The following is a 27,993-nucleotide window of genomic DNA, read 5'->3' as shown; positions in this document are numbered from 1 at the left end:
CAGGTCCACACTAGAGGGTGAGTGAAAGGCAACCACACATTGATGTTTCTCTCCCTCTCTTTTTCCCTCCCTTTCCCTCTCTATAAATAAATAAATAAATAAATAAATAAATAAATAAAAATTTAAAAGAGGAATATAAAAGGTAAAAATCTTATTTCACCCTCATGTTTAATAAACTAATTGCTGAAGATGAAAATAGATCATAATTTCAAATTGAAGAATTTTCCATTTTAATAACTTTATAGCAATCACTTTACCTTTTTAATCTCTACAAGTATTTTATTTTTTAAAGATTTTATTTATTTATTTATTTTTACAGAGAGGGGAAGGAAAGGAGGGAGAGAAACAATGATATGACAGAGAAACATCAATCAGTTGCCTCTCAGACTCACCCCAAATGAGGATGGAACCACAACCCAGGCGTGTACACTGACGGGGAATTGAACCAGTGACATCTCACTTTGTGAGGCAGCTGCCAACCAGCTAAGCCACATAGGTCAGAGCCCTACAACTCTTTCTTGCTGACTGTAAGTCAATGAAGTTTAAATTCTAGTTACAAGCATATCATTCTGTGTTCTATGCATTATTCAATAATACACTATTTCATCAATTCTAAGATGTATACAGGGTCCAACACAAACAACACCCCTTTTGTATCACAAAACCATAAACACGTAACTCTGTAACATAACAATATCACATTGAAGCACACTATATGACAGTGTAGGTGAAATGTTAAAATTAACACTATAAATTATTACACCCATATTATTACTCTACCAACCACACTCAAGCAGGCACTACTTCTGCTGGACCTGTATTTTCACAGTTTAACACCTCTGAAATCAATCACTATAACAAAGCATGGTATCTACTTTAACTGGCTTTTTTTCCTTTCCTAACAATACCTTTACCCTGACTGAAATATAATAAAGTATGGATAATTCTAACCAAAACTCATTTTTCTAAGGGTTAGAACAACATGGATGAATATAATATTAAAAGACAATAAAACCAAAGGCTTTATTACATTTATTAATGGTTTCAGGCTATTATCAGGATCTTACCATCACCCTAAACTTCTCCTGCTCTCAAAATTTTAAGTCGCGTGTACCTCTCTAACCACACCCCCCATTTACACCCAGCATATCTTTCTCAAACCTGACCAGGAAATCAGATACATGAGCCTCCCACTTTTCGGTCCTCTCCCAGTTTCACGTCTACCCCACGTTAAGCTCTACTCCACCTACTAGTTTAAGCCCTCTCACATGCAAACCTTCTGTTGTCTTTCCCGCACACCCCTGTCTCACCTGCCCTATCAGTCCTACTTCCTCATGTACCAACAGGATACACCAATCCTCATCGCCTACATGGATGTCCTAGGTATCCAAATTCAAAAACCGTCCCAAACTGAACTTATCAACTCTCTCCCAAGACTTGCTGCTCCTTCTATATTCAACATCTCAGTGAATGATGAGATTCATTCAACTACCCAGCACAGAAACCCAGGGGTCACACTTGATTCCACCCTTGCTTTGCAACTCTCACATCACTCACCAGAACCAATTAAAAAAAAACTGTCAGGAAATAAATGGCTCTCGCCAATGTACAGGCTTTAGGTAATGCTACTTTACACAACTGAATTTCCACTACCTCCACCCCTACCCATAGCCTTCTGCTTCCCCTGCACCACAAACCCTTTCAGAAAATGTTTCCAGACCTTTAACCAAAGTGAAGTTACCTACATCAGTGCTTTTCACACTGTCTGTGACAGACTTTTTTGTAAAATAAAACAAAAATAAATTACTAGGCAAATGAATTTTTTAAAAGACATACCAAAAACTAGCACAATTTTATTAAATTCAAATGACAAAAAAATTAGTCAAACTGACATAAAATTTTCTAAATGCTCATCTTCAATTGCTATGGGTATGTAATCAAGGACCAGTAACAAACAAAAACACTAAACCAGACCACAGCTGGCATCTACCTCTAATTTGTTTAATTTGTTTGCATTAATTTTCTCATAATTTTGCCATAAAGTGCAGTCTTAACCTGAGCCTTCACCTAAACCTTTCTAGTCTTTCACAAAATTACTGTTTTCAGTTCACTTTTGCAGTTAACAGGACACAAACCAACATATAGTTCTATTTGTTTTCTCTCTTTGCTTTTTTAAAAAGTTAGTGAAGCTCATTTTTTATTTTTTTTAAATGTTTATTTATTTAAGGGAAGAAAGAGAGAGAGAGAGAATCATCAATATGAAAGAGAAACATCGACTGGCTGCCTCCCATACATGCCCCAACTAGGGATCAAACCTGTAACCTAGGCTTGTGCCCTGACTGGGAATCGAATCCCCAGCCTTTTGGTGTACAGAACAACACTACAACTAACTGAGTCACACTGGCCAGGGCTCTCTTTGCTTTATATCACTCTCTCCATTAAAGATTAGCTGAATTATGGTTTCTCTTTCATCTTTTCATATCTAATAAATCACCTGGACATCCTTCACTCCTCTGAAATAATGGAATCCCATCCTCTATCAATTCTGCTTTCTCAACACATAGAAAAACAAGAACACAGAAGAGCTCCACAAGTTAAGAAAAATTTCAAAATGCCTATACAATTAACAAAATTACTTCCACATAGAAGCTTCTTAATCAATGTAATCTAGAACAGGGAGTAAAATTCAATTAGAATATAATATCAACGCAGCATACATATACTATAAAATAAGCCCTCTCATATGGAGATTATACTAAATAACATTAATGTCACAATTAACACGAGATTAATCATGAATCCATGATTCATCTTGTGAAGCAAAGCAAATTTTCTATTAATCAGTCATTTCTAATTTGATTTTAGCAATAACAGGAAAAAACATTGATCATAATGAAATTAATCAGTAAAATAAACAACTGTACTTACGTGTTAGATGAAAGATTCCATCACAGGCACTAATATGAGATAAAAAGGCATTTCCCAGACCTTGGCCATTGTGAGCTCCTTTTACAAGACCAGCGATATCTACTACATTTAGAAAGGCAGGGATTTTGCTGAAAAAACAAAAGATGGTTTCATCATAAAACAGTCCTATGAATCTACTTACCAAACAAATTTCCCCAACATTTTACATGAATTCGTTCCTTCTTTTCTAAAACAATGTTTAGAAGACTCTCAATAATGATTTGACAAAAACTACCAAAATAAATAGGTAAACGAATAAGAAATCGTCTTCAATATATTAGGACTTTCTTATTTAGGAAAATGAAAGAAAAAGTTATAAAGGAAAGTAGCTGGTTTTATTGTCTCTAAAGAGTAAAACTCATCATTACTTTTACTATCTTATTTTACTGGCACATGCACACACACAAAAGCAGTGGAGAATATTTAAAGAGTACACTGATACAATGCAAGGTAATCATCATAGAATAAGCCAATGTACTTTGTGCCAGGCACTGGGATAAATGCCCTGCATGCATTATCATTTCAAAGTTCAAAACAATTCTCTCTGGCAGGTATTACTTATTAAACCTACTTCACAGATGAGGAAATTAAGCCTTCGAGGAATTAAGAAACCAGTTGCACACAGGATCACTCAGCCAGTAGTGACAAAACTGAAATTCAAACACCGGATATCTGGGTTTGCATTTAATCACCATATGGATCAGGGAAGCCAAACTCAAAAATGAATACTCTTTTTCACTGGGGACTGCATCAGCCTCGAGGTTGCCTTCAAAAGGCTGAATGTAATCAACTTCTTAATGGTTAAGGAGTAATTACATTCATACAGTCCTAAAATTATTTGGGCCCATGTAATATCATATGACAAAGGTGTATCACATAGGTATACATATGTATGTATTCTCTGTCAGTTTACAAGAGTATTCATATTTCAGAATGTCATTTTTACCACATGATAGATAAAGTACAACATAAAAGCTAAACAAGAGATTTCCAGTCAAGATGGCAGCATAGGTGACCACAGCTGCCCTTGCTGCACAACGACATCAAAGTTACAATTAAACTGATAGAACAACCATCACTCTGAACCATCAGAAATCGAGCTGAATGATAGTCTGACAACTAGGAAATTAAAGAAACCAGCAAGACTGGTGGGGGTGCAGAGATATACAGAGGGTCTCTGGACCCTCTGTATGTCCTCCTTGGAGAAGTGTCTGTTCAAGGCCTTTGCCCATTCTTTAATTGGATTGTTTATCTTCCTGGAGTGGAGCTGTGTGAGTTCTTTATATATTTTGGAGATCAAACCCTTGTCCGAGGTATCACTGACAAATATATTTTCCCACACAGTTGGTTCCCCTTTTACTTTGCTGATGTTTTCTTTAGCCATAGAGAAGCTTTTTATTTTGGTGAAGTCCCATTTGTTTATTCTTTCCTTTATGTCCCTTGCTCTAGGGGACATATCAGTGAAAATATTGCTGCATGGGATATCTCAGATTTTCCTGCCCATGTTCTCCTCTATGACTTTTATGGCATCACAGCTTATATTTAAGTCTTTTATCCATCTTGAGTTTATTTTTGTGTGGTATAAGTTGGTGATTGGATTTAGTTTTTTGCATCCTTTTAAAATAATTGTTCTATAAAGAACTAGTATACAGGTAGAAATTACTTGATAATTGTTATCAGCAAATCTACAGAAAACACACAGAACGGGTTAGGTTTTTTCTATTTTTTCTGTTTCTGGCTATTGTGGTTGCTCCCTAGCATCCTGTACCCCTCTCTTGGTAACTATATTGATTTCCCTTTGGTTAGCCATACCATGGTATCCCAGTGCTTTGGAGAAGCTGGATCAACCCCTTACTCTAAAAGAGAGGCAGGTATCTTAGGCCTATACAAGTTTAATCTCATCCCCTTGGACGATAAATGATTCTAAAACCTTCACCTTGCCTCATTTACTGAGAAAGACTTAAGAAGTTTGCCAGAGGGGATTAGCAGGGTTCTTGAATAGACGCTTATCAGTCTTCTGACTGAGCCTCTAGAAGCAAACCCATTTTCCTTCATTCTGAACATGGGTGAGAAAGTATACAATTCCAAGATTGGAGAAACATCCTGTGGCCACAAGAGAAAGACAATCTTACATCAAGCTGATAAAGTCAAATGAAAAGGAAAAAGAAACCAACTCTACACAGCTGAGTTGCCTAAATCAACACTAAACACCATGCGGTTATTAACTCAATACTCCAAATTTTTTTTAAAAAGCTTAATCGTCACCCAAGGATCTGTTTATTGATTTTAGAAAGGGCATGGGAAGGGGGAGGGGGAAAAGGGGGGGGAGAGAAAGACATTGATCTGTTGCCTCCCATACATACCCCAACTAGAAATTGAACACACAACCTGATCAGGAATAGAACTCGTAAACTTTGGTGTATGGGATGACACTCCAACCAACTGCATCACCTGGCCAGGGCAGTAAACCAATTTTTTAACTCAATATGTATAAGTCAATAAAGACACCATCCTAAGTGATATCATTTCTAACAACTAAATACACCCACATGTTACAAATACAGTACAGTAGCAGGGATATGAATGGAAAGTCACTGCATTTGAAATGAGAAGACTCGGGTTCTGTTCTTGGTTGTCCTTGACTTGGGCAAATCATTTCACCTTTCTGGGCCTGTTTCCCTTTATGAGGAAACTAAACAGGACAATCCATAGCTGTAAGATTCTATTTTCCTATAAAAATGAGTTTCTGAACTCTGATTCTTGATTTAAGGTTTAAACTAGTAACATAACATCGCAAAAAATAACTACCTAAGCCCCAATTCAAGGATAGTTCATGACTGTATCAATGACTACATGAACAAAATAATGTTCTTAGAGCAAATGAAACTTTCTTGAGACTAAAACAGTAAGGTTAAAAATCTTTTTAATCACTATAGTATAATGAACAGAGAATACTAAAAACATTTATGTCTTTCTTAAACAGAAGAGACTGAAAGGATGAATAGGATATTCCTTTCGTCAAAAATAATCTAAAAACTCCTAATGTAACAGAGAAGTTTTAGGTAGCAAAAAAAAAAACCCACTGCCCTGCCTGGTGTAGCTCAGTGGATTTGAATGATGGCCTGTGAACCAAAGGGTTGCTGGTTTGATTCCAGTCAAGGCACATGCCTGGGTTGCTGGCCAGGTCTCTAGTAGGAGATGCATGAGAGGTAATCACACACTGATGTTTCTCTCCCTCTCTTCCCTTCTCTCTAAAACTAAGTAAACAAAATCTTTCAAAAACATTTAAAAAACACTATGAATTATTGTCAATTTTTTATTTGCTTGACCACAGAGGCCAAAATCCATAAAGGTATTTAGTCACTGTTCACTAGTAAAGATAAAGCAAGGGAAATTTTAAGAAATTATGTAATTCTTTCACTGACTAGAATTTCAATAAATTTGAAGTCCAAGAGCTTTAATATTGTTCTCTTCATGTTTCTGAAAATTTCAGCAATGTCACATGACCACAGAATCTGGCAATGGCAAGGACCCACACAAGGAGAGACAGAATGGGGAGAGAAGGCAGCACAACAATAGCCAGGACCCAATAAAGGGTCCAAGTCAGGTGACAACCCATTAGGGTCAAGAGACTGGCTACAGCCCTGGCCAGTGTGAGCAGTGTGGCTGAAGTGTGGTCCTATGAACTGAAAGGTCATGAGTTCGATTTCCGGTCAGAGCACAAGCCTCGGTTGCAGGTTTGATCTCAGGTCAAGACGCATGTGAGAGGGAACCAATGTTTTCCTCTCACATCAGTATTTCTCTACCTCTCACTCTTCCTCCCTTCCCCTCTCTAAAAGCAGTGGGCTTGTCTTTGGGTGAGGATAGTTAAAAAAAGATACCAGCAACATATAAAGGGACTGAGCAAATAGCACGTTATTGGGACAACTGGAAAAACCTAAATGGAACTTGTAAATTAGATGGTGATGTTGGATCAACATCAATGTTCTGATTTTGATGGGCTTACTGTGATTATATAGGAGAGTGTCTGTACTTAGTAAATACACACTGAAGATCGGAAGTGCAGTGTGGCATCAAGACTGTAACTTACTCTCAAAGGTTTGGAGAAATTTACATAAAGGATATATAAGCATTCTATGTGGTATTTTCCAGCTTCATATAAATTTGAAATCATTTAAAAATAAAAAGGTCTTTAAAGGGACACCAAAGTCACCTTGAGAAACTAATTTGTAAAATATAATTTCAGCTATACTCAATAACTGTCACAGATCATAACCAATTGAGTAGTGCTGATATGAATATGTACATGAACGACTAAACGAAGAAAGCACTCCCTTATAGTAGAGTGCCAACTAGTAGATGAAGAAATGATGTAATTACAAAGTCACCATGTGACAATCGTCATAGTGATACTTAATCACTGGACACTAAAAGTCAAGAGATGCTAAAAGCAGTGGATGAAAATTGGAGAAGTGAATGAACTTGGTATATATTCTATAGTTAGAACTCATAGGAACTGCTGACAGACTGAATGTAGGAGAGAGGAAAAAAGAGAAATCAAGGATAAATCCTGGGCTCTGACTTAAACAGCCAGAAAAATAGTAGTGCTATACCAATGTCTTGAGGAAGAACAGACGTGACGCAGGCAGAGTGAAATCAAGCAGTCCATTTGGAGATGTCAAGTCTGAGGCTCCTGTTCAGTCATTCAAGTGTTGATATCAAGAAGGCAGTTAGATACACGTCTAAAGTTCAGCAGAATTCAGGGTTGGAGACAGAAATTTGGGATTTATTCAAAATAGTGAAAAACTAAAAGTAACTAAGTTCTCAATAATAGGGAAAGAAAGTGCACATTCACATAATAATTGATTCACTTTGTGCTTTTTAATCTAGAATAATATTAATAATATCCCAAGTAAAAAGCACCCTATTTCTGTAAGTACATGTGCACATATTCAAGGGAAAATGTGGAAAAATGTACTTCTAAAGTATTCATTATATCAAGATAGAAGTATAGGTAATTTTTATTCTCTTTATACATTTCTATATTGTCTAAACCTTCTACAATAAAACTGTGTATTTTATTTTTTCTAATTAAAGTAACAATACCTGCTTGTTATAAAAATTTCAAATATGGAGGAATTTAAGAAATGAAGTAAAAATAACATAAAAATTCTATTATCCAGGGATAACTGACAATTAATTTGTGATCTTCATTCCATACATTCTCTTATGAATACATACATACATGTATAATTTTACATAAAGGAGATCATATAATACAGACCAGTTACTCCCTCTACTTCATATTCTCCAGGAAAAAAATAACTGCAATGTTAACAATCAGATGTATCCCTCCCCCTTCTCCATGCACTACTTCACCTTGCAACCCCAAACAATAATGCTACATTCATTTTGGGAAATAAAGTGTTCTACATGATTTTAAATATATCATTCACAGATATTTACTAAGTTTATACAGGGCCACCAAATAAAGAGTGGCATAAAGATCTCCTTACCTTGCTGGTTTGTGGTACTGGCAAAGAAAATCAAACCTTTCATCCGGCACAGGTACTCTGCTCTCATTTGGATCGATAGTGCAGAACGGGAAGTTTTCTGCTGAAGCCTGACTGTTGGTTAACACATTGAAGAAGGTAGACTTCCTAAAATGGGTAAAAACCATTGAATCAGTTCTTAGACTAACACTGAGAAAAATTTATCTCACTCTCATGTCAATGCTCAAATAAGATACATGAAAATTATAAACCAGTCAGGAGGTTTATACATTTATACATGGGAGGAAGAATACATTTTTACTAACAGAAATGAATAAAATTTATAACAATGCAGCTCATGATTTAGAATCAGGTTATGTTCCTATCTCAGGCTTTGGAAATTGAAAAGCATTTTCCCAAAGAATCTTTACTATAAATGATAGCTCCTCCCATATCACTTCCCACGCATTCTGAATTGGGGACTGAGAGATGCTAATTGTCTAACAGAAAACGGGAGGCTATAGATCAGACTCCCTTCTATTTTTAATATATAAGGATTACTGCTAAGTCTAGAATTATGAAATTATAAATTATGAAAGTCAAAATGTGAAAATTTTCCAAGGCATAAGAAATTTTAAAATCCATCAATAATGAATAAGTTGATCAATAACTTTCTAATTATTTGATTATCATCAGGTAATACATGCTCAGAGAATGCCAACTCATATTAACACCAGTCACATTTTTTAAAATAATAATTATGGTGCCAAGAATCATAGATTAAAATGCAAAACAAAATGAAATTTAAAGCTTTGTTGATCTGACTTTACCTTGCTCCAGAAATAGAACTGTATGAGAATACATATGAGAATTTAAAATAAAAATTACTCTCATATAATTTTTAAAAACTGGAGGTCTTGAGAAAGTAGTTAAGAATCATATGAGAGAATTTGAGACTGGTGCTTGCTAACTCTAGCTAGACATGATTATGTAAAAATATTTGCATATAGACCACATTTGATACCAAAAGAATATTCAAAGCATAATGGTTATGTCAGGATGGTGGGATTATGGATGATTATTATTCTCTTTTCAAAATATTTTTAATGTAAAAATGTCTATTAAGATGAGATCTAAGCCTACATTCATCAGGAGAAATTTACACTTACTATAGTTAGCTCATCTTATTGAACTTTTAAACCAAAGAACCAGCCCTTTTTTAACTCTAAGAACCTTCTAAGAGTAATGAGCAAAAGGCAACAAGCAGGGCTTATCTAAATACCACTGGTGAGACTACTGGATATACTACTTTATATCCGTGAGTTTGGGAAATAAGACACTTAAACCTACACCTGCCTATAGGTCTTTAAGTATTGCTCTTAAATCACATTCAGAGTAAACATTTTTAAAAAGTAGAGCCCTGGCTGGTGTAGCTCAGTGGATTGAGCGCAGACCTCCAAACCAGAGGATCCCAGTTGGATTCCCAGTCAGGGCACATGCCTAGGTTGCAGGCCAGTTCCCAGCAGGGGACTCACAAGAAGCAACCATACATTGATATTTCTCTCCTCTCCTTCCCTTCCTCTCTAAAGATAAATAAATAAAATCTTTAAAAAAAGATACACTTCTCAAAAAAAAGTAGAAACATGATAAAATATGCACTTAAATCATTACTGGTTGCTTAGAGCACCATTGGTCAAACCAGTAGCTTTCAAAGGCCTGTCTATAAAGAATCAGCTGAGAATGTATACATTACCAGACCTCCTTCAAGACCTGGTGTAGGTCCCAATATTTAAAAAATATCTCAGGTGATGCAGATGTACAGTCTGGTTTTACAACCACTGGGCTAGATTCAGACTCAGCTAACAACCCAATGAACAATACTGACTGTTGTAAAATCTCTACTGGCAACCTCTCAGGAATGACAAGAAGAAATCGCTAATTTCTAGTGATTTTAATTTCAACCCTGTTAATATAAATGTCATAGTACTTAAGATAACCCGTACATTTATAAAGTTATAGTTCATCCACTTCCAGAAAGATGCTGAAGCTTAACACAATTTTAAAAATTAACACATACTCATATTTGGGGTGTATTTGAGATTTTGCTCCCTGCCATTAGTTGTCAGTTTGGCTACAATAAACTCTATAAAAAATGTTTTAAAAATTATGCCCTGGTTGGTGTGGCTCAAAGGATTGAGTGCCGGCCTGCAAACCAAAAGGTCGCTGGTTTGATCCCAGTCAGTTTGATCGATGCCTAGCTCAGGTCCCCAGTGGTGAGGGTGCATGAGAGGTAACCACACCTTGATGTTCCTCTCCCTCTCTTTCTCCCTCCCTTCCCCCTCCCTCTAAAAATAAATAAATAAATAATTTTTTAAATTAATACATATAATAGGGCAGAAAATTTTTAAAAGGAGAACTCACATTCAGACTATGATCTGTAAATACTATGTCCATTAAAAATGACCAGGACTTCTTGGAGAAATGGCTAATTCCAGGTCTGGGACCGGAAATACACAAGATAACTCTCAAATGATTTTTTCAAGGTAACATAAGGAAGCTATTAAAGGTCATAGAGTCTTACCAAAAGCACTCTGGAGTTAACATAAATAGGCTCACTGGCTGAAATGGATCAGTCTGAGTATCAATAAGAATAGCTACAATAAGTTGTAACAAATCAATTTTGAACCCAAAGTTAGGCATCCGCATATTCAGAGGTCCAATTTAGAGGCAGATTTTCTACTGTGCCAGGGTGGATGCCGCTAACCATGACCACCCACCCCCTCAGACCCCAGTTATTCCAACGGTCAACAGCAACTTTATATCCATGAGTTGTTAATAATCCTCAACAAAACAAAACAAAAAAAAATCCTTCTGGTCACCTTTAAAGGATGCTAGGTGATAGATTCTTTTGAGGATAAACTAAAGCACTTATCTTTCCTATACAAAGTACTATTAGAGTATAAAAGAGTTGACAGTAATATTTATTTTATAGACATATTCCAGACCATAAATAAGGAAAGAATAAAAAACTTAGAATACTACCATTCTGCAACCCTTAAGGAATTAATGAAGCTGGGAAACAATCACCAATGATAGTTAATACTGCAAAAGGGGGAAAAAATAGTACCTAACAGTGCAAGTATATACACTATCTTTTGTGTTCTCTCAACAGAAAAATTATCAGATAAAAATTACCTGATATTAATCTGATCAAGCCTTTAGATATTACTACCACTTTATAGGAAAAAGAGGACACAAGAACATATTAAATGATACCACAAGTATGAATCAACAAAATTCAGACTTTGGAAAATTCTATAGACAACCAACCACCAGATTTCTTCAACAACTGAGGGAGGGAGGAAATTCTGCTTTCAGGTAAGATACACAAGCTAACAGGAGATTACAACTCTCACCCAGAAACAGAAAAGCCATATACATGCAGAATTAAGAAAGCATTAAGAAGGGGCTAGGAACCTGGAAATATTCAGGGGTGGGGGCGAGGGAAGCCTCAAAGAAGAGATCTGACCCCCACAGCCACTTTCACCCTGGAGACATCTGCCCCTTGGGGACAGAAAAAGAGGACCAGAATCCAGGCTTTATATTCATGGGAAACTGGTGCTGGAGGACAGAGAACCCAGGGAAGGATTTGGAGGAAACTTAGAAGACCTAAAAAACACAACCAGAACCCTCAGGATAGTTCTCCCCAGAGGGAAAACTACAAAAGTAAACAGTGACATAAATTGGCTACTCTTTATACCTTACTCCTCTTCCCACAAAAAACAAATAAAAAGTGACACTTAAGTTGCCAAAACAGTGCATGTCCTTACTTATCTAAAATGTAACTAAAATATTGTATACCTGCAATGAAAATATTACAAAATAATGTTACAATAAAAGTACTTAAAACTTAAATATATTAATTCATCCAAACACTTATAGAACACTTGTATCTTTTTGGAGGAGGGAGGGGACTGAACAACCGCAATTCTAGTTTTGTATGTTGTAGTTAAAAACAAACTGCTCCTTGATATTACCACCGTCATAGTAACTGCAATATAAAAAGACTGCATGGAGTTTATGGAGTTACTTTCAAATCTATGGTCGTTATTAAGTATAGCATTTTTTACCATCTAAGTGGACAAAAATATGTTTTATAAAAAAGAAAAAAGTTGATCCCTTCAATCCTATCGTATGGTACAAATATAGTAAAAGAAAGTCCCATTATCTCTTAGGCCAAAAAACTTCTTACATACAAACTAGATTTGGAAGGCAAATCTCCATTTTCACAGATCATCTTATCTTGGATTTTAAATTTCATAAAGTCATCTGTATCTTCCCATCACTTTGTAAGTACAAAAAAGTAAAAAGAAATAAAGAAGAAAAATTTTTTCTAAGGATTTTTATTATAGGCTTAGTAGCAAGTTAAGACATTTTGATCTATTCAACTCTATTAAAGAACAGCCTTGCAAAAGCAAAGAATTGGAAAGTTTTGGCCTAAGCCTTAAGTGTTAAAAGCCCATAAAGCTTTTGTGAAATGAGGATTTTACATACACACACACACATTTAGATCCCTTAAAGTTATTATTAAAGCTTGAAAGTAGAAGAAAGGTTCAAAACTGTAGCAATCTCTCTTTTGCCAAAAGAATGGGTTTACATAAAGATTATTTCAGCATTGATAGCATTAAAAAAAAAGAGTGGCTAGACTTAATGTATGACCCCACCATTCAGAGCCTAAATACTCTAATCTTGATATTTTACTATAATAAGTAAATCTGACCGAATAGGTGATTTATCTAAAACCTTACACAAAACTTTGCGTAAGGTTTTAGATAATGCAATATGTATTGGGAAGTCAGGATATCAATTCAAATCCACAGCACTCTGAATTAACCACTTATAAAACGCATGTGCAAAACATGGAAAAAAGTACAATGTTTTTTCAAAATGTTTCGAATTTACCAGATACGAAAAAATGTACCAGATACAAAAATAAATACAGATGACATAAATAAATGCCAATGGGTGTACACATGGGTTAGTATAACCACATATACGTCCCGGTAAGTGAGAGGGCCTAAGAGCATAGCACACCAGCAGCACATACACTACCTAGAGCCGGGACCTTAGTTTCTAACCACCGTTCTCCAGTAAAAGAAACCTGGGCTCCCTGGAGTCAAGGCTGGGGCATGAAAAACACAATGTTAGTCTGAAACATCTTGAAGTATCAGAGGTTAAGAAAGTACTTTAAAAAAAGAAAAAAATAATCTAGGTATATCAAAAGGACATAAGGCAACTTAATAAAGCTCCCAAAGGCCAAAGCCAGAACAATTTGAACAACAAAATAAACAGTACTGATAATATTGGGTTATAACCCAAAGAATAAAACAAAATTTAGTAAGTCCAAATGGAACTATACAAATAATTGAATAAATAAAATGCGGGGGGAAAGACAAATCTTCCTTATAGAAGAATTACAAATAATAAGTATAAAATAAATAAGAAAAGTCGAAAATCACCATTAAAACACCACTAATAATTGCTGCAGGTAAAACCTACGGAGGAATGATAAAATTTGGTAGGGAAAACTTTAAAGAGAAATAGGACATTTGAATAGCCTCACAATATTTTCCCCCATAATAATAATAAATTTACTCTGGTGGTGCTAACAAATGCCTACAAATTCTCTGCCACCCTTTCCTTCAGGATGTGGAGCTTAATTCCCCTCCCATTGGGAATGTCAAAGCCAAAATCCAAGGCAAGGAGGGCATCCCACCTGACCAGGAATGTCTGCTTTTTGTGGACAGACAGCTGAAAGATGGCCTCACTCTCTCTGACTACAATATCCAGAAAGAGTCCACCCTGTGCTTGGTGCTGCGCCTGCAGGACATCATCTTCGAGCCCTCCCTCCTCTGGTTTTCCCAGAAGTACAACTGTGACAAGGTCTGCTGCAAGCACCCGGCTGCACCCCTGAGCTGTCAGCTGATGCGGCCACACCAACCTGAGCCTCAAGAAGGTCAAAAGTAAGGCCCCTCCACCACCTGCTTGGCCAGCAGGGTGGCCTCTTGCCCAAAACCCCTTAGCCCTGGGCCTCAATAAAGTTCCCCTTTCATTGACTAGAGCAGTTAAATTTAAAAAAAAAAAAAAGCCTCTGCAATACTTCCAGTAAGAAATGAATGAAGACGTGAAAAAAATACATGGATGCCCTGTCCAGGTGGTTCAGTTGGTGTCATCTGGTACACCAAAAGGTTGTGGGTTCCATCTACACTGGGGCATATATGGGAGGCAACCAACTGAGTTCTCTTTCACATAAATGAATGTTTCCTTCCTTCTCTTTTTCTCTCTTCCCCTCCTTTCCTCCCTCCCTTCCTCTTCCCACTTACTCTCTAAAAAATCAATAAACATATCCTCAGGTGAGGATTAAAAAAATAGCCCTCACTGGTGTGACTCAGTGGACTGAGTGCCGACCTGAGAACCTAAAGGTGGCTGGTTCAATTCCCAGCCAGGGCACATGCCTGGATTTTGAGCCAGGTCCCCAGCTGGGGGCGTGAGAGAGGCAACTGATAAATGTATCTCTCACACATTGCTGTTTCTCTCACTCTCTTTTTCCCTCCCTTCCCCTTTATCTAAAAGTAAATAAATAAATAAAATAGTTTTTAAAAAACAGAAAAGAAAAATAGGTTTGGTACCCTACTGAAAAATATAGTTTGGGAAAGATACAAAGATAAATCTCTCAAATATCTAGACAGAAAGTAGTATTATTACCCAAATAGGGAATACAAGAGGCAATGAGCTCAGTCTTAGACATGTTGAGTGAAGACATTTAACTGAAGATATTCAGAGCAGAAGACACATTAATCTGGAACTCAGATGCAAACTGAGCAGAATGTATAAATTTAGAAAATAGAAATCAATAGATGATTAAAATCAGGAAAGGATGAGACTGCCTAGGGAGAAGGTAGAAAAGAGGAGACAGCCAAGAACAGAAACCTATCATTAGGGCACAAACTCAGCAAGTATAGCGAGCATAAAAGGCTGAAGGAAGAGTAAGACAGGTGGGGAGTAACTGATAGTGTCAAATAGGACAGACAGGTAAGGTTAAGGAAGGACAAAAATGAGTACCTCTTTGGCATTCATGTCACTATTGCCTTTTGCTACAGTTCTATCAAAAGCAAACATTTTTTAAAGGACTTAAATGACCTAAAAAACAGTTAAAATATGCAATTTGCACCACCCTGTACCTTCACTTCCACATCAATTTCAAACTAGTTCATGCATGCACTTTGCAAAAAACAAGTTATTAATAATTGTAAATGAAAGACATTAAAGTTAAAATGTATAACTACAAAAGAAAAGTATAATTTATCTCAGGGATAGAATAAATATAATTGTTTATTGTGTCTTGTATATAATGTACATATAATAAACATTATTACATATAAAAAATTAGTGGCTTGTCTGTATGTATAATTTTTATAACCAAACATTTAAAAAATCCAACCAGCATGAAAAATAAATATATGCCAGTTACTTATTGAGCACTACTATATACTCAAGTTGTTTTTAAAAGCTTGCTAACCTATCCATTCAACAGACATGGGAATCTCTGGCTCTCAACTTAACTTCATCGGCGCTTCAGGATGAAAATGTGATCAGTAGTATCTGCAGCCTAGAGAATAGTCTTACTCCAGGGAGTTTCTTTCAGCAATCAAGAATGGAGCCTCCAGTGTAAGAACACAAAGCTAAGAACCAGCCAGAAAGACTTTCCCAGGGCACAGAGGGCCTCATACGAACCATATTAGGAAATTAGTAGACTGCAGTGGATTAAAGACAGCCACACATTTTTGCCACTTCTTCCATAAAGAGTCTATTCTCCCCTCCCTCCTTGTCTCTGAGCTGGTATCTCAACTTGTTTTGATCAAAAGAATTAAATAGAAGTGTGTTGTGTCAATGCCACACTTTCACTCTCTTGGGAACTAGCCACCATATTACAAAGAAGTTGGGCTGGAAACCACTTGGAGAGAAAGAGGCCAGGGAAAGGAGGACAGAAATGCCCCCACACTTCCAGCCAACCCTGATAAGACCCCAGGCCTATGAGTGAAGCCATCTTGGACCTTCTAGTACTGACTAGCCACCAGCTGAATGCAGCCACCAGCTGAATGCAGCCACATGAGTCATCCAAAGTGAGAAAGAATCATGAAATAAGAAATTGTTATTGTTTAGACTATGAACTTTTGGAGTGGTGTACTACACAGCAATAGAAAACTGAAACACTGAACATAATTATCTTGTGATCTTTTAAAACATTTTCTACACTGTTCTCCCTAAACAACAGCAAATAGCTTTTAAAGAATCTGTGGCCACAGTTATAAATAAACAAACAAATAAATAAATATCATCAACACGTTTTAAAAAATCCATGGTTGGTCTGTGGCAAATTGGGAAAAGGCAAGTTGTAGGAACAACCAAAGCACATTCCCAGAAATACCAATTAAGCAAAACAAGCACTCCTCCGGCACTGTTCCTGAGTGTTCAGAGTGCACAGTTGTTCTCCATATCCATTCTCTCCTTCTTTTCAGAATTCTTAACATATAGCCATCAAAATAAAGACATTTCCTAGCCTTCCTTGCAAATCAATTGTGACTAAATCTAGACAAAGGGATGTTAGCAGAAGTTAGCAAAGGGATGGTGTGGCACTCGGCTTACAAGGAAAAAAATCCCTAAGAGACTGCAGGCCAGGTCATTTGGCCTTTTGATGCTGGGGTTCCCAGTTGTCTGGACTTGGAATTTGGACTTGAACTTGGACTTGAACCAGGAAAATGAAGGCCACTCTTTTGAGATCGCTAAAGTAAATTGAAAGCAGCTTGGATTCCTGAGGACTTCATACAGTAGAGTCAATATAACAATCTCTGACTACAAAATTCACTTTTACATAAAAAAGAAACTTCTGTTTAAACCAAGGTTATTTGGGGTTTTCCAACATTCTCAGTTGAACCTAATCCCATCTCATGGGGTGGTCGCAACAAGAAGAGCTGTCCAGTGACACAGTAAAGAAGTCGGATATTTCGAAATCTAGTTTCTCGAGCAAATGAAATATAATGAAAGAAAGATAGTCTTTTAAACAAATGGTACTGGAAATAACTGGATGTCCATGCACAAAAAAAAAGGGAATCTAGATACAGACCTTTCACACTTCACAAAAATTACCTCAAAATGGATCAGACCTAAATGTAAAATCCAAAATCTACAACTGTTAAGGGCCTTGGAGGGGTAGTTCAGTTGGTTAGAGCATCCAGATACACTGAGGTTGCAGGTTTGATCTCCAGTCAGGGCACATATGAGAATCAACCAATGAGTGAATAAATAGGTTGAAAAACAAATCTATGTTTCTCATTCTCTCTCTCTACCTCTCTCAAATCAAAAATCACAACTCCTAAGAGTTGTCATAGGAGAAAAACTTATAGCAATGACTTTTTAGATACAACACCTAAGGAATCATCCATGAAAGAAATAAAAGATAAACCAGACCTCATTAAAATTAAAAACTTCTGCTCTGTGAAAGACTAAGTCAAGAGACTGAGATAACAAGACACAGACTAGGAGAAGATATTCGCAAACACCTACTTGAAAAAGAATTGTTATCCAAAATATAAAAAGGACTCTTAAAATACAACAATAAGACAAACAACACAATAAAGAAAAAATGGACCAATACCTCAACAGACACCTCACCAAAGAAGATATATTAATACAAATGGCAAATAAACATGTAAAAAGATGCTTCCCATCGTATATCATCAGGGAAATGCATATTAGAACGACAATGGGGTACCACTACCCAACTTTCAGTATGGCCCAAATCCAGAACCGTGAAAACACCAAATGATGACAGGGATCTGGAGCAACAGAACTCTCACTCACTGCTGTCGGGATGCAAAATGGTGCAGACACTTGAGTTTCTCACAAAACTAAACACAGTTTTACCATGCAATCCAGCAATCCTGCTCCTTGGTATTTACCTAAACAAGCTGAAAATGTACGTCCACATGAAAACCTGTACATGGATGTTTACAGCAGTTTTATTCATATTTATATTACCCAAACTTGGAAGCAACAAGAAGTCCTACAGTCAGTGAATGGATAAACTACAGTACATCCAGTCAGTGGAATATTATTGAGCACTAAAAAGAAGTGAATGATGAAAGCTATGAAAAGCACTTAAGCTATGAAAAGACATGTAGGAAACAAATGCACATTACTGAGTGAAAGAAACCAACCATATGACATTCTGGAAAAGACACACCAATGGAAACAAAAGATTAATGGTTGGGGCAAGGTCGGTGAACAGAACACAGAGGATTTTTAGGGCAGTGAAACTACTCTGTATGATACTATAATGGTGGGTACATGTACCCTTATATACATTTGTCCGAATCCATAGAAGGTACAACACCAAGAGTACACCCTAAGATAAACTATGGACTTTTGGGTGACTATGAAGTGTTAACACAGTTTCATCAATTGTAACAAATGTACCACTGAGCCAGGAGATGTTTATAATAGGGAAAGCTATGCATGTGTAAGGGCAGGCAGGACACCAGAAATCTCTGTACCATCCCTTCAATTCTGCTGTGAAACTAAAACTGCTCTAGAAAATGAATGTTTTTTTAAAAAGTAGTTTTTTTATAAAGCAGCCTCCAAGGCCCCCACCTACAATAACACACTGGCCCAAGAGGAGGTAATTTACAAAGGGTCACCTGGGTAAGAAAAAGCGGAACAAATCTAGAAACCAAGTACTCATACACTGGGTATGTTCACAACCAAACACAATTGCCAAAATTCATCAAACTGTACATTATTAAAAGGAGTGAATTCTACTATTTGTAAAGTATACCTCAATAATATGGGGGGTAAGAATGGGTGGGAGGAGTATTTAAATGCATAAACAGCACAGTTATACTGGATAATGAATTAGGTTATTCTCATATACATTGATTTTTATTATGCTTTACGACTAAAAACCATATATCCTTCTTAAGATGGCCCATTTCCAAGTAGTCCCATTTAAAGTGAAGCTGCACTGACTCTAAATTAAGAGATGCTAATATTTAAAAACTATATCTTGTTTACAGGTGCAATAGAGTTGACTACACATACAATGACTGCATCTTGCTTTCAAGTTTACTGACATCACCCTACCACATTCTGCTTAATTATTTTTTTTTGCTTATACTGTATTTTCACATGATTTCATTTTACTTTGCAAGCAGCCTATATCACAGCAGGAAACCCCTTCAAAATGCAAACCTCTCCAGCTTCAGGAGAGAAATTAGGGCAGCCACACTTGTTTATGTTTTACATTACAAAACTTAAGAACTGCCTTACTTGGTCATACCATGCTCCATTCACTAACCAATCACTGTGACAAGGGCTTCAAGCGGCTCTTTCCACATGAAAGAACATGGTGTCCTACTTGCCACCAATCTAAAAGCCTAAAGCACATGTCAAAATACTTTCAGTCACCTTAATAAATCCATATTGGATCTACTACCCACTAGCACACCCTGATCACTCTTAAAACGCTTTATATTTTAAAGTTAATAAAAGGTATTAAAGTAGAAGGGCAAGTAATGAAAAAAGCAGACTGGACATTCAAGTTGCAAGTGTGTAGATTTATATGATAAACATCACATATATTTCCTATCATTGTCGTATTACCAATAATTCACTTTTATTTCAAACATTGCGAAACTCAAATTTTTGCTCTCACATCTTCCAGATTTAGCTAGTTTTTAACAAATACCCTCTATCTAGCAACTTCCAGTATTATATTTACAATTGTCAACTCCTTCAACAAAGATTTAGCCTTCCAATTCCTGATCTCCCAAAAATGTAATCAAATTTATAATGAGGCTTTTAAAACTATTTCCTAAAGTATCCTACTGCATGGCCTCTGGTAGCCAGCCTAGGTAGGTAACCTACATAGCCAGTCAGCACCAAAATCAAATGTAAACTAGTCCATTTCCACTTAAATTCAATACTGTGTATCTCCCAACAGTGTTTTAAGCAGTTAATCAGGTTCAATTTGATGTTTTAACTCTGTTGCTTTTTCCTCTGAGTTTAAGCAAAGCAAAGAATATAACTAACTCACCCTGGCTGGAGTGGCTCAGTGGACTGGGCGCACACCTGCAAACCAAAGGGTTGTTAGTTCAATTCCCAGTCAGGGCACATGCCTGGGTTGTGGGCCAGGTCCCCAGTAGGGGGCCATGTGAGAGACAACCACACATTGATGTTTCTCTCCCTCTCTTTCTCCCCCCACCATCTGTCTAAAAGTAAGTAAAATCTTTTAAAAAAAGAATATAAGTAATTCAAGTCTCAATATAGTAACTGTATAGGAAACCAAATATAAAATGCAACTAAACAAAGCCTTGTTTCACAACAAATTAATATTCCAGCTTCCTAAATTCTTTCAATTTAAATTTTAATTACCTCACGAGTTCCCATATCTACAACAGAAGACAAAATATTTGAAAGAGAAAAATGAGGAAAGCCCAACATTCACCTACCCAACATTTGGCAATCCAACAATACCAATTTTCAAGGAGGTTCCAAATCTTCCAATGATTGGGGGTGGTTTAAGTCCATCACCTCCCTTTTTGGGGGGCATCTGAAATGTCAAAGCAAACACATATGAAGAAAATTTTTACTATCCCCATCAATCAAGAATGCATTTCACCATACAAAATATATTACTGAATAATAGATTAAGAATAAAACATACTGTATATTTCAATTGAAAACCAAATCCACTTTATTTTTCAACAAACAAAATTTTTTAAGTTCTGCAAACAGATCCCATTCTGATAGTTGTCAAAGCAGTCACTCCTGAAAAGTCCTGGAAAGCCTGATCTGAAAACATGTGGCATCGTAAGTCAAAAATAAACTTAAAAAATAACTGCCAACCTTTCATCCAGACTGTTTACAAAACACCTTATTTCTTAATCTGCCATAAGGTTAAACGAGTGAAAACCTTAGGAAGCAGGAGCACAGATGAGAGTCAAAGAAAATCTATTCTAGAAACACCCATAACCAAGTCACCTACACCAAACCATCCATCTTTTTTTGGAACTTGTTGGTCTCATTTGCCCCACAAGCACCATTTTTCACATGGATGAACCAGCTGATATTTCCAACCAAGTCTCTTCCAACTTTGGCACTGTAGGTATAAGACTCATAAGCAACCTCCGGAATCTACACTCTCATTTTTAGCTGTAAATGAATCCATTAACCCATTTTATTTACAAGTCGAACTTTCCCAGTCCCCGTGCATCTGGCTCCACGCTCCTCCCTGCAGAATTAATCCCACTTTAACCCTGCAACCTGAATTCATGAAGACTGTCAGCCCCACGGTTTATAAGCTGGGAACTAAAAATGCCCCTGTCTTGTGGATCCAGCTGAACCTCCTGGGGCCAAGCCGAGGCCCTGCTCGCGAAGTGATATTCCAGCCTTTGATCCCTGACGCCGAGGGCCAGGGATCTCCCTTCCCAGGGTCTTGGCTAACTCACACCTGTTCGCGGCTAAAACCCAGGCCTCCGACAGCGGCCAAGAGCAGAGCCTCTCTAGCCCTCTGGCCTCCTGACGAAGGATGACCGGCCGCCCAGCCAAAGCGGGCCCCTACCCAACATCTTCCCCGCGGGACTGGGCCTCTGGCCGGCCAGGGAAGCTTTCCCCAGAACCTGCCGGCATGAGGCGTGGGCCGCTCTGGGACTCGCGGCCTAGTCCGAGAGCGCCTCATTCATCTACACACCCCACGCCGCCTGCTGCCCTCACTCCACCCCGCCGCCCGGCCCTCGCCTGACCCTGGCCTCAGAGCAACAGCCCAGAGCGCCGCAGATGCGGCGGGGAGCGCGTCCCCAGCCTCCCAAGGGGTCTCACCGTGCTCGGGGCCGGCGATGACACGGGGTCCCAGAAACACCAGCAGATGGGTCGCACCGGTAGCCGGAGGCGGGGAGGAAGGAGGAGTGAGCGCAGGCCCAGCCCCTCCGCGAAGCGGCACGCACGACGGCGGAGCGGCAAATCGAGCTGGCTGGGCACCCGGCCGCACCTGCGCGCGGGCGGCGCGCTCCGCCCCTCCCCGCCCACTCCGCCCATTGGTTCGATCGGCGAGGAGGCGGGAGTAGGGTGGGAGGAGCCGCAGAGCGCCAGCTAGGGCAGGAGCTGAAGTAGAAGCCGAAGCTGGCCTCCTCCGCTCTTCCGAACCTGTGTCCTCCGCAAGTGTGGCTTATCAGCCTTGGTTCTCCGCTTGCCCGCACATGCTCGCTGGCCAGCTTGCACTTCCACACTTTACCCACTGGACATCGAAGTACCCTCTCCCTGAGGACCTGCCGGCCGAGAGACGGGTCACCAGAGGTCTGGTGAACTGCCGCTCCATCCCTGCTTGGACTCCTACCGACTTCTCGGATACCACAGTCCTAGCCCGCCTCTTTTATCTGACTTTCGTCAGTCAGTCCGGATGGTGAGAAGCAGCTAAATAAACTTTCTTAGAGGAAAAAGGGAGTAAGAGAAGCTTAAAACCCCCGCCCCCATCCTTTGGAGGGTGAAGAGCAGGGGCCTCTAGAATTTGGGAAGCGTAGTTTCCAGTCTGGATTTCACTGCTCATTTGCTGTGTGAACCTGGACGATGTATCTCTCTCACATTGATGTTTCTCTCCCTCGCTTTCTCCCTTTCTTCCTCCCTCTCTAAAGTTAATAAATAAAATCTTTAAAAAAAGAATTAATGAGAAAAATAGGGTATTAAGAATTGACACAAATGCCAAGCCTTGGGCCTTTTGCATAAAGGTAAGTCTAGTACCTGTTGGACTCAGTGAGTAAGTGAAGACTAGAAAAGACAATCAGAAGTGATCTAGAATAAAAACTGATTGAAAAATTTCTATCAGGGGGAATAAGACAGGTCAGCTCAACATAAGGTTGCTACTGAGGAAAGATCAATGAGATGAAAAAAAGTAGCCCAAACCCATTTTCACTCTGTGGTTATTAGCCTTTCAGAAATTTTCTTTCCTTCCCAGGCTTCAGCCAATACCAGGGATCAAGTGAGTTAACCAGAGGTCACAGAGAATCTAGGAAGTGTTTTGGAGTCAGTAATTTATCCTATAGAGAGTAGCTCATTAGAAATCTAGAGATTTACTGATCCTGTAGCTAAGGGACAGGAGACAGCAAGAGAAAACAGAGTGATAGGCAGGAAAGGCAGAAAATAGGATTAGTGACACATTCACCTTGGGTTTGCAGGGCTTGACTACAACCGTTGGTCAGCCTCGTCCACATCTGTTACAGGTTAAACAGATAATAATAGCAATAACTACAGTAAAAGGGAAATTGAGTCTTGATAGTAATTTTTTAGGAAAGGGAAAAATATGTATCCTGGGCACTGGTGGAATTGCAAAGATGTTGGTCAAAGGGTACAAACTTGGAGTTGGAAGATAAGTAAGTTCTGAGGATCTAATGCATAGCATTATGATTGTGGTTAACAACACTGAGCAGCTGACAGTTGAACAATGACGGGGTTGGGGCGCTGACCTGCTGTGTATTTGAAAGTCCACGTATAACTTTTGACTTCCCAAAATCTTACCCACTACTAACCTGCTGTTGACCAGAAGCCTTACCAGTAATATAAATAGTCGACTAGCACATATATTGTATGTTATATGTATTATATACTGTATTCTTACAATAGAGCAAGCTAGAAAAAAAAAAGAAAATCATAAGGAAGAGAAAATACATTTACAGTAGTTAGAAATATCTGCATAAGTGAACTCGCACAATTCAAACCCATGTTTTTTCAAGGGTCAACTGTATTATATTCTCGAAAAGTGCTAAAGGACTAGATCTCAAATGTTCTCATCACCAAAAAGAAATTATAAATGTGTGAGATGATGGATCTGTCAGCTAATGCCATAGTAGTAATCACATTGCAACATATAAGTTTATCAAATCAACACATTGTACAGCTTAAACATACATAATGTTATATGTTAATGATATCTCGGTTTTTTTAAAAAGTAAGTACCCTGGGGGATAGGATTGTAGGATTGAGGGTGAGAGGTGGGGGTGGGTAGTACGGGGGAAAGTGGTGGTGGGAAAATGGAAACAACTGTATTGGAACATCAATGAAAAATTTTTTTTAAAAAGGAAGTACCCTGCCCTGGCTGGTATAGCTCAGTGGATTGAACGCGGGCCTGCGAACCACATGATCGCGGTTCGATTCCCAGTCAGGGCACATGCCTGGGTTGCAGGCCCATTCCCAGCAAGAGACCCAAGAAAGGGAACCATACATTGATATTTCTCTCCCTCTCTCCTTCTCTACCCCTCTAAAGATAAATAAATAAAATCTTAAAAAAATAAAAAATAAAAAGTAAGTATCCTATATAGTTATTAAATGACATTTTTTTCTGTTACCTGTGTCAGATTTTTTTCTTTCTCTACACTAAGCTTTATATCATATCCAGTATCCAAAACATAGTTCCATATATTTAGAATAGCCTATTCACCACTTTTTATTGTTGCTTATATAAAATTATTTTCTTGAGTACCTACTCCATGCCAGGCATTGCTCTAGGCTTTGAAACAGTGAAGAACAAGGAAGGCTCCTTGCCCTCAAGGAGCTTATAGTCTAGGAGAAAGAGCAAACAAGTATTACACAAATAACTGTCTGAGAACCTGGCAAAAATCTATAGGATACCTAAATACTCCCATTACAATTTGAAGATCTAAAATAAATGACCTTGATTTTCACTTGCTCTCAAGAGTTCTTATATTATGTCCCATGCAGTGCTTAATCACCTCCTTTCCCTGTTCCATCGCCAGCAGTGCTCACACCCTGTCAGGGATCAGCAGAGCAGATTGTTAATTTTCACTCTTCTACTTGACAGATAATGATTGAATTTTGACCATAAGTTACCTGTGAAGTAAAACATGTTTAATCAACTGCTCTCAATTCTAGAATTGCTCACAGTATTTGAAAGAAGGCTGATTGACTAAAGAGTCAGTTATCATCACAGAAAATACTAGAGTTTGTTATCTAAAATCTATTGTAATTCATGCATAAAGATTTAGAGATTCTTAAAAGAAATTTTTATGTGCTATTTTCTTAGAGGAAACATAAAAAGGCATATGCTAATCTAGAAAAGTAAATGTATTATTAAAGTGTCACCTAGGATGCTTTTAGCTGCAAGTAACAAATTCTAATTCAATGGAAATTTATGCTATGTAACAAGGTCTAGAGAAGGAGAACTTCAGGATTGAGAGATTCAGTAGTTTAACACTATGTTCAAGGATCCTGGTTTTGTCATATTAAGGCTCTTGTCTTTTTCGAGTTTCCTCTGGTTTCCTCCTCAGGCTAACAGCAAGCAGGCCGCTGTAGCAGTTCTATGCAACACATCCAGAAATGACAATATTCAGAGGTAATGGGTTTGCAGGGGCAAGAAATCATCTTTTCCTGTCACTCTTAGAAAAAAGAAAACATGTTTTACAAACACTACAGCAGACTTCTTCCATTGTACAAAAGGTTCTCATGCCTATACCTGAACCAAACACTGGCAGGGAAAATGGTGTTGCTTTGAGACCATTAAACCCATCCTTACAGCTAGAGGACAGGTCAACTTTCTCTGAAGCACATGGCTATGTGGGATACACATGCATGTCTGAGCAAAATTAGGATTGTATAAGAAAAGGTCACCAGTTGTGTCCACTATACCTCCTGAACTATTTTTTTTTAAGATTTTACTTACTTATTTTTAGAAAGAGGGGAGGGGAGGAAGAAAGAGAGGAAGAGAAACATGATCCATGAGAGATACATTGATCTGTCGCCTCTCTCACGCCCCCAGCTGGGGACATGGCCTGCAACCCAGGCATGTCCTCTGACTGGGAATTGAACCAGCGACCTTTCAGTTCGCAGGCTGGCACTCAATCCACTGAGCCACACCAGCCAGGGCTACTACTGAACTATTTTTTCAAGATAACAACTTGAGCACAGTGTCATAATTCTTAAAGTTGTCATTGTCTCCCTGGCCAGTGTGGCTCAGTTGCTTAGAGTATCATGCTTGGGCTCAGGTTTGATTCCCAGTTGGGGTGCATGGCTGGGTTATGGGTTCGATCCCTGGTTGAGGCACATACAAGAAGGCATCAGTGTTCGTCTGTCACATCGATATTTCCCTCTCTCTGCCTCTCTTTCTTTTCCCTCTCTCTAAAGGCAATGAAGAATGCCTCCAGGTGGGTATAATGAAAATTGGTGTCATTGGTGGTCATCTGATACAACTGCAATATAATAAATGTTGGCACACCTAATTCATTGAAAAAACACTGAAGAAAATTGATCATCTTATAACACTTCATGGTGTTATAAAATGAAAGCATGTAAAAATAATATTTATATTAATCTTTATAAGATACTTAAAACTTTAGTCATGGAGAGGGAAGATTACTAACCAAAATGTGTTACAAGGGTCCTGTCCATTGAACTGGAAATTGGGGGATCTCATACATAGGCCTAGGTCACCAAACTCATGGCCTCTCAGATTAATAGCAGCTCAGCATAACATTTCATCTTCATTGCAGCTTTGAACCTATGTTCATTTCAAAGGATATTTGTGCTAGTCAGGATAGACTAAATTACAATACACTAACAGACAACTCCAGAATTTCAAAAGATTCATGGAATAAAAGTACTTACTTAAGTCTACTGGGCATCTGCCAGCTGTCCGTGAACTGGCTTGGCACTTTAGGGCTCCTTCGGTCTCAGTCCTTCCATATTGAAATGCCCCTGACACACATTTCATTGGCCAAGTTGCATGGACACAGCTAATTTCAAGGGGCAGGGAATCCTTGTATCCAAAAGTAGAAGGAGGTATTATAGAGTGATAATACCTGGGACAATATTTACAATAGATTCACAAATACATTCCATGAAGGACATTCTTTCCTAAATCAATTTGCTATTGTCAATATATGAAACACACAGTCAAAGCTGCCCTTCTAGTATGCTTGTTATTAAGAAGCCATGGCTGATGTTACTTTGGTGGTATGTACTCATCCTACGGCCCCTTCATTCTAAGATAGATCCATTCCCCTGGTTCTACTGGGGAGGTAGGCCTAAATCTTTCTAATTATAGTACATGAACTCTACCTGCATCTGAGTGAAATGGGAGTGGGTGAAAACCAGACCCAAGCTGGACAATGAAGATTCTCTTTCTCTCGAGAAGTTGGACTTCGGCCATGGTAATAAATACTATTGACTACTTAAAAGGCACATGGAGTCAGGACTAGACAGACACTTTCTTGACAAGTATAGATAAAGTTCTTTCATAGAAAAACAAACAAGCAGGTAGCAAAAAGGGTATGAAATTAACCATATGCTCCTTTAATCACAAGCTCTAACTTCCCAGATGCAGTCAAGTCCTCCTAAAGCTCTGGGTATTTTCTGACTTCGGGGTCTGTGAGATAACCCTGTGTTTTACCAGAAATTGCCATTTTCTGTGTACACC

At 38.2% G+C, this 27,993-nt stretch overlaps 1 protein-coding gene across 1 annotated transcript in view; it reads right to left on the bottom strand.

Moving 5' to 3' along the window:
- Positions 1-22,532, bottom strand: part of OLA1 (Obg like ATPase 1) — a 167,684-nt gene extending 145,152 nt beyond the window's left edge. The window contains exons 1-4 of the mRNA XM_037044431.1: positions 22,395-22,532; positions 21,026-21,126; positions 8,484-8,627; positions 2,929-3,056 (exon numbers count right to left, since the gene is read on the bottom strand). Of these exons, the coding sequence (XP_036900326.1) occupies positions 2,929-3,056; positions 8,484-8,627; positions 21,026-21,126 (373 nt within the window). The 5' untranslated portion in view covers positions 22,395-22,532. The remainder of the gene's footprint in view (positions 1-2,928; positions 3,057-8,483; positions 8,628-21,025; positions 21,127-22,394) is intronic.
- Positions 22,533-27,993: the final 5,461 nt, after the last annotated feature.

The sequence above is a fragment of the Sturnira hondurensis genome, unplaced genomic scaffold, assembly GCF_014824575.4.
Source record: "Sturnira hondurensis isolate 20B ecotype Veracruz unplaced genomic scaffold, ASM1482457v3 Scaffold0004136, whole genome shotgun sequence".
Taxonomy (NCBI): domain Eukaryota; kingdom Metazoa; phylum Chordata; class Mammalia; order Chiroptera; family Phyllostomidae; genus Sturnira; species Sturnira hondurensis.
Note: the sequence above shows the minus strand (reverse complement) of the source record. Positions and strands in the feature narration are given on the sequence as shown.